Genomic DNA, 14,198 nt, shown 5'->3' with positions numbered 1-14,198 from the left:
AAGGAATCTTTTGTGCTGAGCTGTAGGTCTCAACAATGGGCTTAAAATATTCAGTAAACCATGTTATAAACACATGTGCTGTCATCCAGCTTTCTTGTTCTATTTACAGAGTATAGACAAAGTAGATTTAACATAATTCTTAAGGGCCCTAGGATTTTCAAATGGTAAATGAGCATTGGCTTCAACTAAAAGTCACCAGCCACATTAGCCCCTAACAAGAAAGTCAGGCTGTCCTTCGAAGCCAGGCATTGACTTCTCTGTAGCTAGGAAAGTCCTAGATGGCATCTTTTTCCAATATAAGGCTGTTTTGTCTACACTGATAATCTCATTTAGTGTAGCCACCTTCATTAATTGTCTTAGCTAGATATTCTGGATAACCTGCTATAGTTTCTACATCAGCACTTGCTGCTTCACCGTGCACTTACGTTATGGAGACAGCTTCTTTCCTTAAACCTCATGAACCAACATCTCTTAGCTTCAAACTTTTCTTCTGCAGCTTCCTCACCTCTCTCAGTCTTCACAGAATTACTCTGGATGAGGCTTTGGCTGAAGGGAATGCTGTGGCTGGTATGATCTTCTATCCAGACCATTAAAACTTTCTCCACACCAGCAATAAGGCTGTTTTGCTTTCTTATCATTTGTGTGTTCTGTGGAATAGCACTTTTAATTTCTTTCAAAAACTTTTCTTTTGCATTTACAACTTGGCTAATTTGGTGCAAGAGGCCTAGCTTTCGGCTTATCTCGGCTTTCCATGCCTTCCTAAGTGTAATCATTTCTAGCTCTTGATTTAAAAGTGAGAGATGTGTGTGACTCTTCCTTCCACTTGAACACTTAGGGGTCACTGCAGGGTTATTAACTGGCCTAATTTCAACAGGCTAATTGTGTTGTGTCTCAGGGAATAGGAAGGCTCGAATAGAGGGAGACTGACAGGGGAACGGCCAGTCAGTGGAGTGGTCAGACCACACACAATGCTTATTAAATTCACCGTCTTATATGGGCACAGTTTGTGGCGCCCTAAAACAATTACAATAGTAACATCACAGATCACAACCACAGATCATCATAACAAATATAATAATAATGAAAAAGTTTGAAATATTACGAGAACTACCAAAATGTGACACAGAGACATGAAGTGAGCAAACGCTGTCAGAAAAATGGCACCAACAGACTTACTCAATGCAGTGTTGCCACAAACCTTCAATGTGTAAAAAAGCAGTATCTGTGAAGCACAACAAAGCTAAAGTGCAATAAAAGAAGGTATGCCTGTATGTTAAAGATGTTCATTTTATTGTAAACTAAAAAGTAGGTTAAAAAAGTATGCATCAGGGGCCGGCCCTGTGGCGTAGCAGTTAAGTGTGCGCGCTCCGCTGCTGGCGGCCTGGGTTCGGATCCCAGGTGTGCACCGATGCACCGCTTGTCAGGCCATGCTGCAGCGGCGTCCCATATAAAGTGGAGGAAGATGGGCACGGATGTTAGCTCAGAGCCAGTCTTCCTCAGCAAAAAGAGGAGGATTGGCATGGATGTTAGCTCAGGGCTAATCTTCCTCACACACACACACAAAAAAGTACGCATCATAAAAAATCACTAAAAAAGAAAAAGAAGTAAACAATATAAAAAAGTCTGAAATGACAAACACCAAAGTGCTAGTGGTGGTTATATCTGGGTGGTAGAGATATGGATGTTCTTTAGGTTCCTTCTGCTTATCTATGTTTTCTAATTTCCTACAAACTATAATGCATATGCAATGAGGAAAAATATTTTTAATAAGAAAGTTTATAATGAACATCTAAGTAGTATTAAACACTTTGGTACAATCCAGACTCTCTAAATCAACTGATTTGTAAAGATCAATAGCAAATAATCCAAAGGGAGGATAAGAACTGGCAAGAGTAAAGGTGGAACGAAATGATAAAGAAATGAAGACCACAACACAAACCTCTTACTTGTGCAGTTCAGCTATACAAATGTGCACGGCAAAATAAATATGTTCTCAATTGGGAGAGGTCTATAGGAAGCCAGGAAGAATAAATCAGGGGACGAGAGTATACAGAAGATGGAAAGATGTGTAGGTACAAGATCTCTTACGAGTTGAAAAGAAATAAGTTCTAATACTAGTTTAGTTTTAAAGGAGAGGTATCTTTACTCTGAAGTAAGATGACTTAGGCAGAAAAAGAAATATACTGTGATGAAGAGGGTGAAGTAAGGAAGCTCACAACAACTGGTTATAGTCTTCTAATAAAGTAGAAAGAGAGAAGTTTTTTAAAGTGAAGGAATAGGACATGTGATCAGGGGACAAAGAAGAGTAATAGTTTATCAAAATTAGTATAAATGGAATACTTACGCAAAGGATTTTGTCCTTCACTTGCATAATATTCATACATGCCACTTTTAACCAGTGTGTCATAGTGAGGTAGGAAGTCAATTCGTTCTTTTGTAGCTGTTTGTAGTAACTGATTGACTGACTGTAGCAGGTATAGTGTGACTCCATCTTTAACAGTTTCATCTGTAATCAAGAGGTAATATCTTAAGTGCTAAGCCAGCATCAGAAACACAATAAATTTACAACTATGAGTATGCAAATTTTATCTATGAATTAACTTTAAAGATGGTATAGGCAAACCTCCAAACAATGGACTGATCTAAAAATTCTGCTATGTTTTGTTAAGAATATCAGCAGAGGGGGCCGGCCCCATGGTATAGTGGTTAAAGCTCTGCACACTCCACATTGGCAGCTTGGGTTCGTGGGTTTAGATCCTAGCCAGAGACCTACACCACTCATCAGCCATGCTGTGGCGGCCACTCACAAACAAAAATAGAGAAAAGACTGGCACAACGTTAGCTCGGGGCTCATCTTCCTCAAGCAAAAAAAGAGGAAGATTGGCAACAGATGTTAGTTCAGGGCCAGTCTTCCTCAACAAAAATAAATAAATAAATGAAATGAAATGAAAAAGTTAAAAAATATACAAAAAAAAAGAATATCAGTGGAATAGACCCAAATACTTCCACTCATCTGAAACACTCAATTCTTAATAAGTTAAATTATCACTGGAAATAAGATGAGAAACTACTTTAGAGTGCTATCAACATGAATGGAGAAGCATGGCTAAATTCAAAAGAAATCAGGCATGAAAAACTGGCAGGTCTTAGACTCTAATTGGATAAAAAAAAGATAATGGAAGAACCCAAGCTGGTTAGGAGAATTAGCTTCTTGAGGGCCCACAAAGAAGAGCTGTGGCTAGGCTGGGCAAGGTCTCATCTTCCATAGCCACAAATGATATCAACTGTCCTTCTATAATCTTGCTTGAAAAATATGACCTCCGCACAAACTGCACACATATAGCCAGTTTCCAACCTCAGGCCAACAAAGCAACCAAAATCATCAATAGTGTTTAGATGCTTACCTATGTAATAAAATAGTTACTGCTCCATGATGTACAGAACATATTAAATGTGAAAGCATGAACTTAACATTGCTTACCAAAATTATCACAGGTAATTTCTTTCCTACTTGTTGTTGTAATAACAAATTTCTCTTCAGGTGAAATGCCAAGTGTCTATCCAAAATAATAAGAATAAAATCAATGATTACACAAAGGAAATAAATGCACTCTTCAAGTTTACAAGAATATGAAAATACTGATAGTGTATTATAATCTTGTAACAATTACTGCATTTATTTGTCTAAGAAACCTAAGTCTTGATATTTTTAAATTTTGCCTTTGCATAATTAAGCACAAATTTATCTATAAATTACCTAGTTGCTTAACACGGTTGTTTTTTCTGCTATTATATGCCACCTAGGAACATGAGTGCTTAGGTGGGACATTTTGAAAAGTTATTAACATCAGCAGAACCCTCCCAGACAAAGACATATTATTTCATGTCAATATATAACTAAACTTATTTAGAGCAAAGTATTAACATAACACTTCTGTTCATATAGATTAAACATTTAAACATGTAAAAACAAAAGTACTAGAAGAAAATAGAAGTTAATATTTTATAACACTGAGGTAAGGATAGCTATGTCATGCAGGATATCTATATTAAAGAATCTTTATATCTATTATAACCCCTTCAAAAAGAATAACGTTTAAAAATTAAGGCAAACTATAAATCACAGGAGGGAACTGCAACAGGACACAAAGAGTTACCATCCTTGGGAGGAAAAAAACCTTCAGAAATAAAGATGAAGATAAAGAGAAAAAGCGAAAAGACATGAACAATCAAAAGAAGAAAATACAAATAAATGACCAACGAACACAAGAAAAACGGAAATTTCACAACTTACCAAAAAATGAGAATTAGAAAAATGAGTTAACATTTTCATTAAAATTTTACATATCTTTAAAATTAAAAGATACATGCTCTTTCTAAAATTAAACAATACAGTTTCGAACCCGCGGATATGGAGGGCCAACTGTATTCACTGCACTACACAATTTTTATATTAAGGGACCTGAGTATCCACAGATTTTGGCATCCTGGAACCAATCCCCCACGGACACCAAGGGATGACTGTACAACAATGTACAAACAGTTAAGACAGAAGGCTGACTTCTGCTTCAGGTAATGATAAGACTACTTAATCTAGAACAACCTTACCATCAAAGACAACTAAAAAAGTCTAGACTAATGATACTCAAGTCTTCAATAGTGATACTAAAAATAGTGACTACTGGTCACCAAAACTAAGGGACCAACTCCTTACTCTGAACACTGACAAATTAAAGAGAAAGAATAAAGCATTTTATCCCACTTTCTTGTACCAATTGTATTTCAGGGTAACCAATTAGCTCTAGCTGATGAGGCAAAGTTGTTCTTTAAAGAATTCCAGCTAATAAATACAGGAGGAATGGCAACCAGAATATTACCATCAATGGATGAACCATCAGATCAAAACTTTATTATGGAGGGATCCAGCTAAAACCACCTGAATCCCACTAATTCAATCTTAGCATTGCTAAGAGTGGGTGAAATATACACACATTACATGACTCCTGCTGTCATGTAATATCAAGTACCAGCACCACCTATGAATTCTTTGCCTCCCCACCCCAAAGAAGTTGAACCTAAATCTTGATTACAATCTTTAAAAATAACTTCTAGTTTACAGGATACATTGGAGATAGAACAAGTTAAAACACCATAAAGGAGCAGACAAATCCAGAATGTGAAATATTAAAGAAAAACCTACTTGATTTCTTCAACAGGTCAATGGCAAGAAAAGCTAAAAAGAGACTAGGGGAAGGGGGTTGTGCTCAAATGCTCTAAATTTTAAAAGAATTAAGAAACATAAAAAAGTTCAATATGAGGACTCTGTTGGGATCCTGATTTAAGCAAACCAACTATAAAAAGACAACTGTTGGATCTGAGTGATGAGTATATGTAGGTTCATTATACTATTATCTCTTTGTTTATGTTTGAAGTTTTTTATAAGAAAAATTTCTAATTTAAAAGAAAAATTTCTAATTTAAAATATACTATAATAGACCAGTGGAAGAGAATAGAGAACCCTAAAATAGACCACACATATATACACAGGGAGCTTGGCAAATTACAAATTGGTGGGGAAAGAATAAACTGTTTAACGAATGATATTGAGACAACTAGTTACCTGTATAGAAATAGATAAAATAAAATCCCCATCTCAACAAACACAAAAATAAATTCTAAGAGAATTAAAGCAACTGCATATTAATCCAAAATTGTAGAGGAAAAATGGAATAATTTTGAGAGGACAGAGAACACAATTTCTGAGAATATACAAAAAGTACAAGCCATTAAGAGAAAAACTAGAAAACATAAAAAGATGCTCATCCTCACTAGTTATCAGAAAAATTACAACTACTTGATCATCATTCTCAGGAGGCTGGTAAAACTTTAAGTCCTGGTATACATACAGGCCTCCATATACTGAAACTGGACCTTACAGACTACTGATAAGACTGAAAATCAGTACAACCATGTTGAACAGCAACTTGGTATACTTCAGTAAAATTAAAGATACTCATATCCTATGCAATTCCACTCTAGAGAAATGAAGCTACGGACATAAACTGATAAGGAAAAGATTCTATTTGCTTAACAGAAATAAAAATTGTCTTTACAGATCTTTATTAGGTTTTTGTGTACTGACAAGTCTTTATTTTTTAGTTCATTACCACTTTATTTCTACAATGTCCGAACTGTTAGATCATGTGCTTATGCATCCTGTAATACAAAATTTGTTTTTACAGTTACTGAAAAACTATGTGCCAAATTGACTTTTTAAGATCTGTGTACATCTGAAAGTGTTTATATCTAATTATTCCATAAAATCTCTCCATAATTCTATTATTACTCAATTAAGACACATAAGCTACCTTTTGTTTTCTTTATCTACAATTCTGCATAAAAATTTTCTTGAATTCATAATTTTCCTAAATATTTTATAGCTCTGATATTTGACAAACATAAATTCAATATTTTTACATTACTCATTATCCTCTTATTCAAGATGTCATACCCTTCTCTCTCCAAATTTTTGGTCTAAAATCTACCTTATCAGACATAAACTAAAGCTTTCATGTATTTTCATCTTATTGTCCTAACTACTGAATACAGATAATAGCACTTCCTCTGCCTTTCTCTACATGAAAGCAGGGTAACATTCTATTTGGGCAAGAGTCTTGACTAGTCTTTTTCATTTTTATAAGAGTACTTCAATCCCACCTTTTTTTGGGTTAACTGTTAAAGCACATGGATCTGCCTTGATTGAGTAATACAAAGTACCTGCCCTCCATGTCTTTAGGTCAGCTTCAAACTACCTGCTGCCCAACTTCTCTCAAAAGCCAATTTTACTTGCAGTCCATAAAACCTTCAAACATTTTAAATTTCACCCATGGATTAAGTCAGTCAGAAACTATACACACTTCAATGCATTGCTCTTGCATTATATCCAATGGCTCTGGCCCTGAATCACCCACAGACCAGGAACATCCACACTGCACTTAAGAAATCTCCACAAGAAATTGGGTGGTTACTGGTTAAAGCAGTTTGCACTACCCTAAATAATACACATCCTACCTTTCATTAAAGTACAAGATAAGAAGCAGCCTTTCCTATCTATAAGGATGCTGTCATATTATCATTCAGGATTTGTGAGGAATCTAGGGAGACAACTCCCATTTAACAACTCTCCGCAGGTCACCATTCTATTCTTTCCTACATATATCTTCTACTTTTTTTCATCTTTTGGAATTTTTAACATAATGTACCCTATGTACAAATTTTTTTTTTTGAAGGAAGACACTGATTCATCTAAACAGCTATAAACAGACTATTAGGTAAGGCTCCTGCCCTCAAGGAGCACAGAGTATTTTTAAAAAGTACTATGGGATAACAGGTGCCATGGTAGGATAACAAGATATAGTGAAACCACATAAAGCAAAAAGTAGTCATTTTTTCAAAATTGGAGGTGGAGAGGAGGAGGGTTTGCACACACACAACTTAATGTCTGGGCATATTTAAGAACTAATCAAATGAATCATTTTCTAATCTTTGATTCTGCAAGGTCAAAAGGGCTCATGAAGTTAACAGCTGCTTCTAACAGGTCTAAGGTATTCTTCCAGATCTACCCTTTCCTCTTCCTTCCTCTTGATCGCTCCCTTTTCCCAAAAGATGAGCTTTCCCCAAATAACAGTTTAGGATCCATATAAGCACTACAAACACTTATTGGTTTAACTTAAGTTTTAATGAAAAACTTTAGTGCACTATTTTGCCTCCTCCCCTAACGAGGAAAAAGAAGGCTTTAGTAAATAATGTGAGCACTGTGGATGTTTTTTTTAAGAAAAATACAAGCTTTAGAACCAAACAGACCTAGATTCCAATCCCAGTTTCACAGCTTATTAACTGTATAACCTTGGACTTAATTCAGTAACTTAACTCAGTTCTTCATGTATGTAATGGAGACATGGTTCTGGGATTAAATGAAATAATCTAATGATGCTTTAAAAAGTAAATACTCAAAAAAAAGAAGTTAGGCTTCCTTGTTTTATTCTTACTAGTTCTTCCCTCTCACTGCTAATTAAATTTAACCTTGATCTGTTCAAGCAGGAAAAAAGGGGAAAATAAGTCAAAGGAAATACTTCTTTTGGTTTTCAAGTTAAAATATTGAAGGAATGGAATAAATATATCTGTTCACCATAACGAAGAACTTCTTTTGGGGCAGGGTGGTATAACAGAAGGAATATGGGTTCTGGGTTTGAATTCTGATTTGACTGTAGTGTTTTACTGAAGTGAGTCACCATCTCCAAAAGTGAGTTTCCCCTTCTGTAATAAACGCCTAATAACACTTCCCCTATCTATCTAACAGTGTTACTGAGACTTCTCACAGGGGAGAGTTTATTTCTACAGGGAGGGTAGATTAGTACAACCTCTTTGAAAAACAATTTAAAAATAGGTATCAAGAGCTTTAAAAATGTTCCTGACCTTTGATCCAGGAATTTCACTTCTAAAATTCTAAACTAAAGAAAAATAAAGACATAAAAGACTATAGGTTGAAAGATGTTTATCGTGACATTACTTAAAATTGAAAATAATGTAAATGTCGACAAAAAGGAGCAATTTGGTTATGTAAACAGTGATACTAAACAAACCATTTCAAACTTCGATTATGAAGCCTTGCATTAAAATAGAAAAATACTGACAATACTAAGTGGGAAAAAATTAAAATATAAACATGTATTACAGCTATTTAAAAAGCGGGGGAGAAGGATACCAAGAAATAACCCCAAGTGCTAACAGTGGCTATAAATTTTACAGTGAGTCAAAGTTTAGTTTTTCCCCACTGGTTCCACAGTTTCTTTAATGTGTTGATATTTTTACAATAAAAACAGTAAACAAAGAGCTTCTTCTTTCTTCGGTTTCTGGGACGGTTTCAGTTTCTTCAGCTTTTTTTTCTGAGATGGTTTTGAATACAAAACATTCATCAAAAAAAATGAGCATTCATTCACTTTTCAAACATATAGGAACCTGCTATATCCAGGCACAGAATGCACTTCCGAGTTCATACATTTTTGTCTTCATTCAAATATTCATTCTATTTTGAGAATTTACTATGTGCCACGCACAGTTCTAGACACCAGGAATACACCTGGGAACAAATCCAAGTCCTTGCTCTCAAGTCGCTTTTATTCTATGGGTCTTGATTTCAATCATTTCAGCAACTATACAGAGTTCTGTCTCCCTAACAGTACTAAATCATCAGCCTACTCAAGTTAAAACTCGGCCTCACACAAAGCTCTCTTTCCTTGGAAGCTAAATGTTCTTTATAGCTTAAAAACAACCTCATGTGGTTAATGCAAGGCATGACAATATCCCTTCTTTAAAGGGCACCGCCACCACCTCATAGCTATAACATACTTCCCACTTAAAGCAGGTTTTCCTCCACAGTCATTACTTTTTACAGCAAACGAACGTAGTAGGTATCAAACACACACACACACACACACACACACACTTCTTTGGTGTTCCGCAGCTACCCATGGACACCCTTCGAGTTAGTTCAGGAACTCCCAAGGGCTGGAGTTCCGAAAACCACAAGGGCAGTTCCACCTACGAAGCTGCCTGGACAACCGTTCCCACCTCGGAAGGAGCCGCCTGGGCGGGCCCGCAAACCCTCTTGACAGGAGGGAAATGACTGCATCATTGAAGGAACCTGAGGTCCATCCACCCCAGGACTCTCACAACTTCCAACCACCGCAACACTCGTAACAGAGCCATCGGGTATAACTCTGCTCCCTTCTTTAACACAAAGTTCCACACGAGAAAGACACAAGTGGGTTTCCCTACTGGAAGGCGAGCTGTACGGCCTTAGAGTCCTAAGGTCGCTAAGGTCGCCGCGGGCCAATGAGACCCCGGGCAGCGAGACCCCCGTAAAAGGGGCGGAGGGAGGCCCGCGGAGGAGCCGGCTCTGCACCCCGAGGCCGGGGCCAGGACCGGCCCAAGGCTTCCTGCCGTCCGGCCAGGGGCATGGCGGGCACCCGGGAGAAAGAAGCCAAGACCGCAGGACCAGGGTCGGGTGACAGGTTTATTGCCCTTGGTGAGCAACTTGGGTTTCTGGTCACCCTCCCAACCCCAAGTCTGCCCGCTCATCCCTCCTTCGGCCCTTCGCGTACCTGACACACGGAGGCGCGGAACCCCGCGTAGTCCGAGCTCTCCCCGACCTTCAGCACCCGGTCCCCGAGCTCGGACTCCTTCTCGCGCCGGTCAAACAAGTACACCGTCCTGTAGCTGTCGCCTCCGCCGCCCTCTCCAGTCTCCACCGAAGGCCCGCCGCCGCCCGCCGCTGCCATATTGGGGAAAAGGAGAAAAACACAGCAGCGCCGGCGGCCGCAGCCGCCGCGTTCAGGGTCGAGGTCCGGGCTCCGCGCGGCGACTTCAGCTCCAGCCCCCGGGGCGGCGCGAGGCCTCCACCCCGGCGCACTGCAGCTCCTCCCTCGGCGACGGCGGCGGCGACCAAGCAGCGCCAGGCGCGAGGATCACCCGGGAACCGATTCAAACGAGCTCCTGCCCGTGCACCACGTCACTTCCGCGGCCCGCCGCTGCCGGCGAGGAGGGGGCGCGAGGCGCGCTCCTCGCAGGGCCCGGACCCGCGCCCGCCGCCGCCCACACGGGTCTCGCGGGGCGACCCGCAACCAGGGCCACCGCCGGGGACTGTGGCGCAGGAAGAAGAGGGGCCTCCCGCGGCGCGGAGGAGGCGGGGCGAATCCGGCATGCCGCGCGGGGCGGGGCGGGGCTTCGGCGGCCGGAGCCCGGGCCCGCCCCTTTTCCCCTCGTGAAGCTGGAGGGAAGCGCGGTCCTTCGCGGGCGCGCCTGAGCTGGGGGGGGCGACCAGATAGCGGAGGCGGGAGAGCTAGTCCCAGGAGCGGCGGGGGGACTCTTCCAAGAGGCTGTTTTCTCCCGGCCGAGAGGGTTCTGGTCCCTTCCCGCCTTGCTATGACCCCGACCGAGCTTGCCCGGCCTCGAGCTCCCGGCCCTGCGCCGGCGGTGGGGAAACCTCCGCCGCATTCTGAGCGCGGCGGCGGGAAGCGTCAGGCCCGCGGGCTTCGCGCGGTGGAGCTTGCTGCGCAGCGAGCATTCGGGTCCCCACGCGGGGGAGAAAGACGCCAAGAGACCCTGCGTCCCCTTTTCCGCCTCATTTCCCAGTGGTTCTGTGTGGGCTCAAGTGTGGGCCACAGAGACAAAGCTAGTGCTTGAGAACGTCGAACCGAGGTCCTGTGACGTCACCGCGGCCTCCTTCAGGTGGCTTCGGAGGGTCCTGGAGCACGGAGGGTGTTCCGGGCGCTGGGGGGGCTAGACAGCCGAATCTTACCCCCATACAGACCTCACCTCCAGCGCCGCCGTCTTGTTGCTGAAAATTGTGAATAACACCTACGCCAAAGAGTTATTAGGATTAATTTAGATAATGTTCTCAAAATGCTTAACATATAGTACGCTTTCAGTAAAAGCCTTTGCGTTTCATTCAATATCCTTATCTTGGGCATGTAGTGCCCTAACTCAACAACAAATAATATTGTCATTGTTGGAGAACTAGGTTTAGTCATTTATTCTCCAGTTCTTAAAAATATTTAGTGAATATTTTGTACTTGAGAGTGACCTGTAAATTCACTAAGCCCAAAGGGTAGCAGCCTGGGGGGATTTTTCAATTTTCCGAAAGTTTGGGTAATATTTAGTGTAATTTCTGTTACTAGGTTTGCCAAACCTGCATGGTTAATTCTATGGATAGACTCATATCCTTAGTGTATGTTAGAAACCTAGATTTGCTTGTCCGTATAAAAATGTTCCAGAATCGTAGGGTGTGTGTGTATGTGTGTGTGCTTGGCTAGACGTAGAAGATATTAAAGGTAGAACACACAGTTGGAACAAAAGTGTGAAGGCATGTGTTTTGGGGGAACATAAATAATAGAGCTGGAAGTGGGGAGAATGGAGCGGTAGATGGTGGAAGATAAAATTAGGAAGAGGAAAGTTGTGGCCAGATGCCATTCATGTTCCTGAAGGGAGAGTGGGGGAAGATGGAGACCAAAGTAACCCCCAATTCCTAAGGGATTTCTTTGACGTCTCATGTTTTATCTTTCAAATTCATGTGAACTTTTCGTTCTATTCCACATTATGTAATGGTGTTTGATTTAAATTACTCGAGAAAAATACAAATTGTTTTTCTGATTTTTGGTTAACGGGTAAAATGAATTGCCTTTCTGTTTCATCAAATTGGGACTAGGGCCAGAAGTTCATCATCAGGGCAATTTCTCATTTCTCTGTAATACCAAATTATACAAATACGTGGATACAAACAGAAACTCTTTTTATGTCTTTAGAAGAGGTTTCAGGTTAATTGCTAAAAGGAGAGATCCAAAATGCTGCCAGAGTAGTGGACTACAATATTATGGGCAACTATTGGTGGAAACATTGATATGTATCTTCCTGTTGAGAGGTCAAGTCTGAATCAGCGTCTTATGTGGCAGTATGGCAGTCTGAAACAGCTTCGGAACCATTTGCCAGTTACTTTTGTTCTCAGAAAGAAACTCCTCAACTTTTTCAGCAAAGAAGGATTATGAGTTTGTTCTTTAATTTTCATCACAAATAAATAAGTTTGAAATGACCCAGTCCCACAGTTACTCCTCTTCAGTTGACTCTCAATTTTTATTTTCATTAGCCATCTTATCATATAGAGTATAAATATTTAAATGTCCCTGTGTCAGTCATCTACTGCTGCATAACAACCTACCCCAAAACTTAGTGGCTTCTTGCACAGCTCCCCATGGTCCTCCCTCTGGAATGTGGCCCCCATGATCTGAAATGCCACAGACCCAGACCAGAGCCACTGGGAGGCAGTGAATAATAACTTTTCAAGTCCACAACTAAAAATGGCCCCCAGTAAGACTGCTTTGCAAAAAATGGGAAAGAAACAGAATGGAAAAGTGTAAAAAAGTTGAATAGGTAGAGCCTGAAGATTTTGTTGTGGAAAAAGCATTGGACTAATATGTAATGAATAGGAAGGTAGAGAATTTCCTTAAGTGGAAGAGATTTACAGTTGCTGACAATACTTGAAAACTTGAAGAAAATTTAGATCGTCCAGAGTTAATTGAAGTATTTATTAATTCTCAAAAAGATGGTACAACAAGAAAATCTTTATCCAACAGTGAATCTGATGACAGCAAATCGAAGAAAAGAGATGCTGCTGAAAAACCAAGATGCTTTGCCAGCAGTCTTGATCCTGAATGAATGATCAGTGTCACAGACAAGCAGTGGAGAATTAATGTTTCTCATGAAATGGAAAGATGCAGATGAGGCCGACTTGGTGCTGGCAAAAGAGGCAAACATGAAGTGTCCTCAAACTGTAATTGCTTTTTTTTTTTTTTATAATTTTATTTATTTATTTTTCCCCCAAAGCCCCAGTAGATAGTTGTATGGCATAGCTGCACATCCTTCTAGTTGCTGTATGTGGGACGTGGCCTCAGCATGGCTGGACAAGCGGCGCGTCGGTGTGCTCCCGGGATCCGAACCAGCGCCTCTGGTAGCGCAGCGCGTGCACTTAACCGCCAAGCCACGGGCCGGCCCCTGTAATTGCTTTTTATGAAGAGAGACAAACCTGGGCATTCTTGTCCAGAAGATGCTCAATAATTGTTTATATATATATAAAAATCTGGTTTTTGGTTGTATGACTTATTAGTGTGAAGAAGAGCTACATTCTAATGAAAATCAAGTTTGATATGTTCATTTTGAGTAGTACTGAGGGAGTTGTTGGGTTGTTTTTGTTTTTTTCCATCAGTAGCACTGGTTGCTTTGAACAAATAAGAGCTTTCTGTAGTTGCTTCATTTATCGGAAAAGAACATTTGATACCATGATATATTATTTCTTCTGCATTAGAGAACAGCTTTTCTAAATGTTAGAAAAAATTTCCATAGTTGTTACTCAATCAGAACTTATGTTTAGGGGCTGGCCTGGTGGAGCAAGCAGTTAAGTGTGGGCGCTCCGCTGCGGCGGCCCGGGGATCGCTGGTTCGGATCCCGGGTGCGCACCAACGCACCACTTGTCAGGCCATGCTGTGGCAGGCATCCCATATAAAGCAGAAGAAGATGGGCACGGATGTTAGCCCAGGGCCAGTCTTCCTCAGCAAAAAGAGGAGGATTGGCAGATGTTAGCTCAGGGC

At 40.6% G+C, this 14,198-nt stretch overlaps 1 protein-coding gene across 3 annotated transcripts in view; it reads right to left on the bottom strand.

Annotated features, from left to right (window-relative positions):
• Positions 1-10,668, bottom strand: part of SMCHD1 (structural maintenance of chromosomes flexible hinge domain containing 1) — a 129,208-nt gene extending 118,540 nt beyond the window's left edge. For 2 of the 3 annotated variants that reach the window (XM_087439050.1, XM_087439049.1), the window contains exons 1-3: positions 10,164-10,668; positions 3,482-3,557; positions 2,345-2,506 (exon numbers count right to left, since the gene is read on the bottom strand). In XM_087439050.1, the coding sequence (XP_087295176.1) occupies positions 2,345-2,506; positions 3,482-3,557; positions 10,164-10,340 (415 nt within the window). In that variant the 5' untranslated portion in view covers positions 10,341-10,668. The remainder of the gene's footprint in view (positions 1-2,344; positions 2,507-3,481; positions 3,558-10,163) is intronic. The other variant, XM_004421023.3, reaches the window with a different exon arrangement.
• Positions 10,669-14,198: the final 3,530 nt, after the last annotated feature.

The sequence above is a fragment of the Ceratotherium simum genome, chromosome 14 (assembly GCF_057802395.1).
Source record: "Ceratotherium simum simum isolate JZ-2026a chromosome 14, ASM5780239v1, whole genome shotgun sequence".
Taxonomy (NCBI): domain Eukaryota; kingdom Metazoa; phylum Chordata; class Mammalia; order Perissodactyla; family Rhinocerotidae; genus Ceratotherium; species Ceratotherium simum.
The sequence above is the reverse complement of the archived record's forward strand: the minus strand, read 5'-3'. Positions and strand labels throughout refer to the sequence as shown.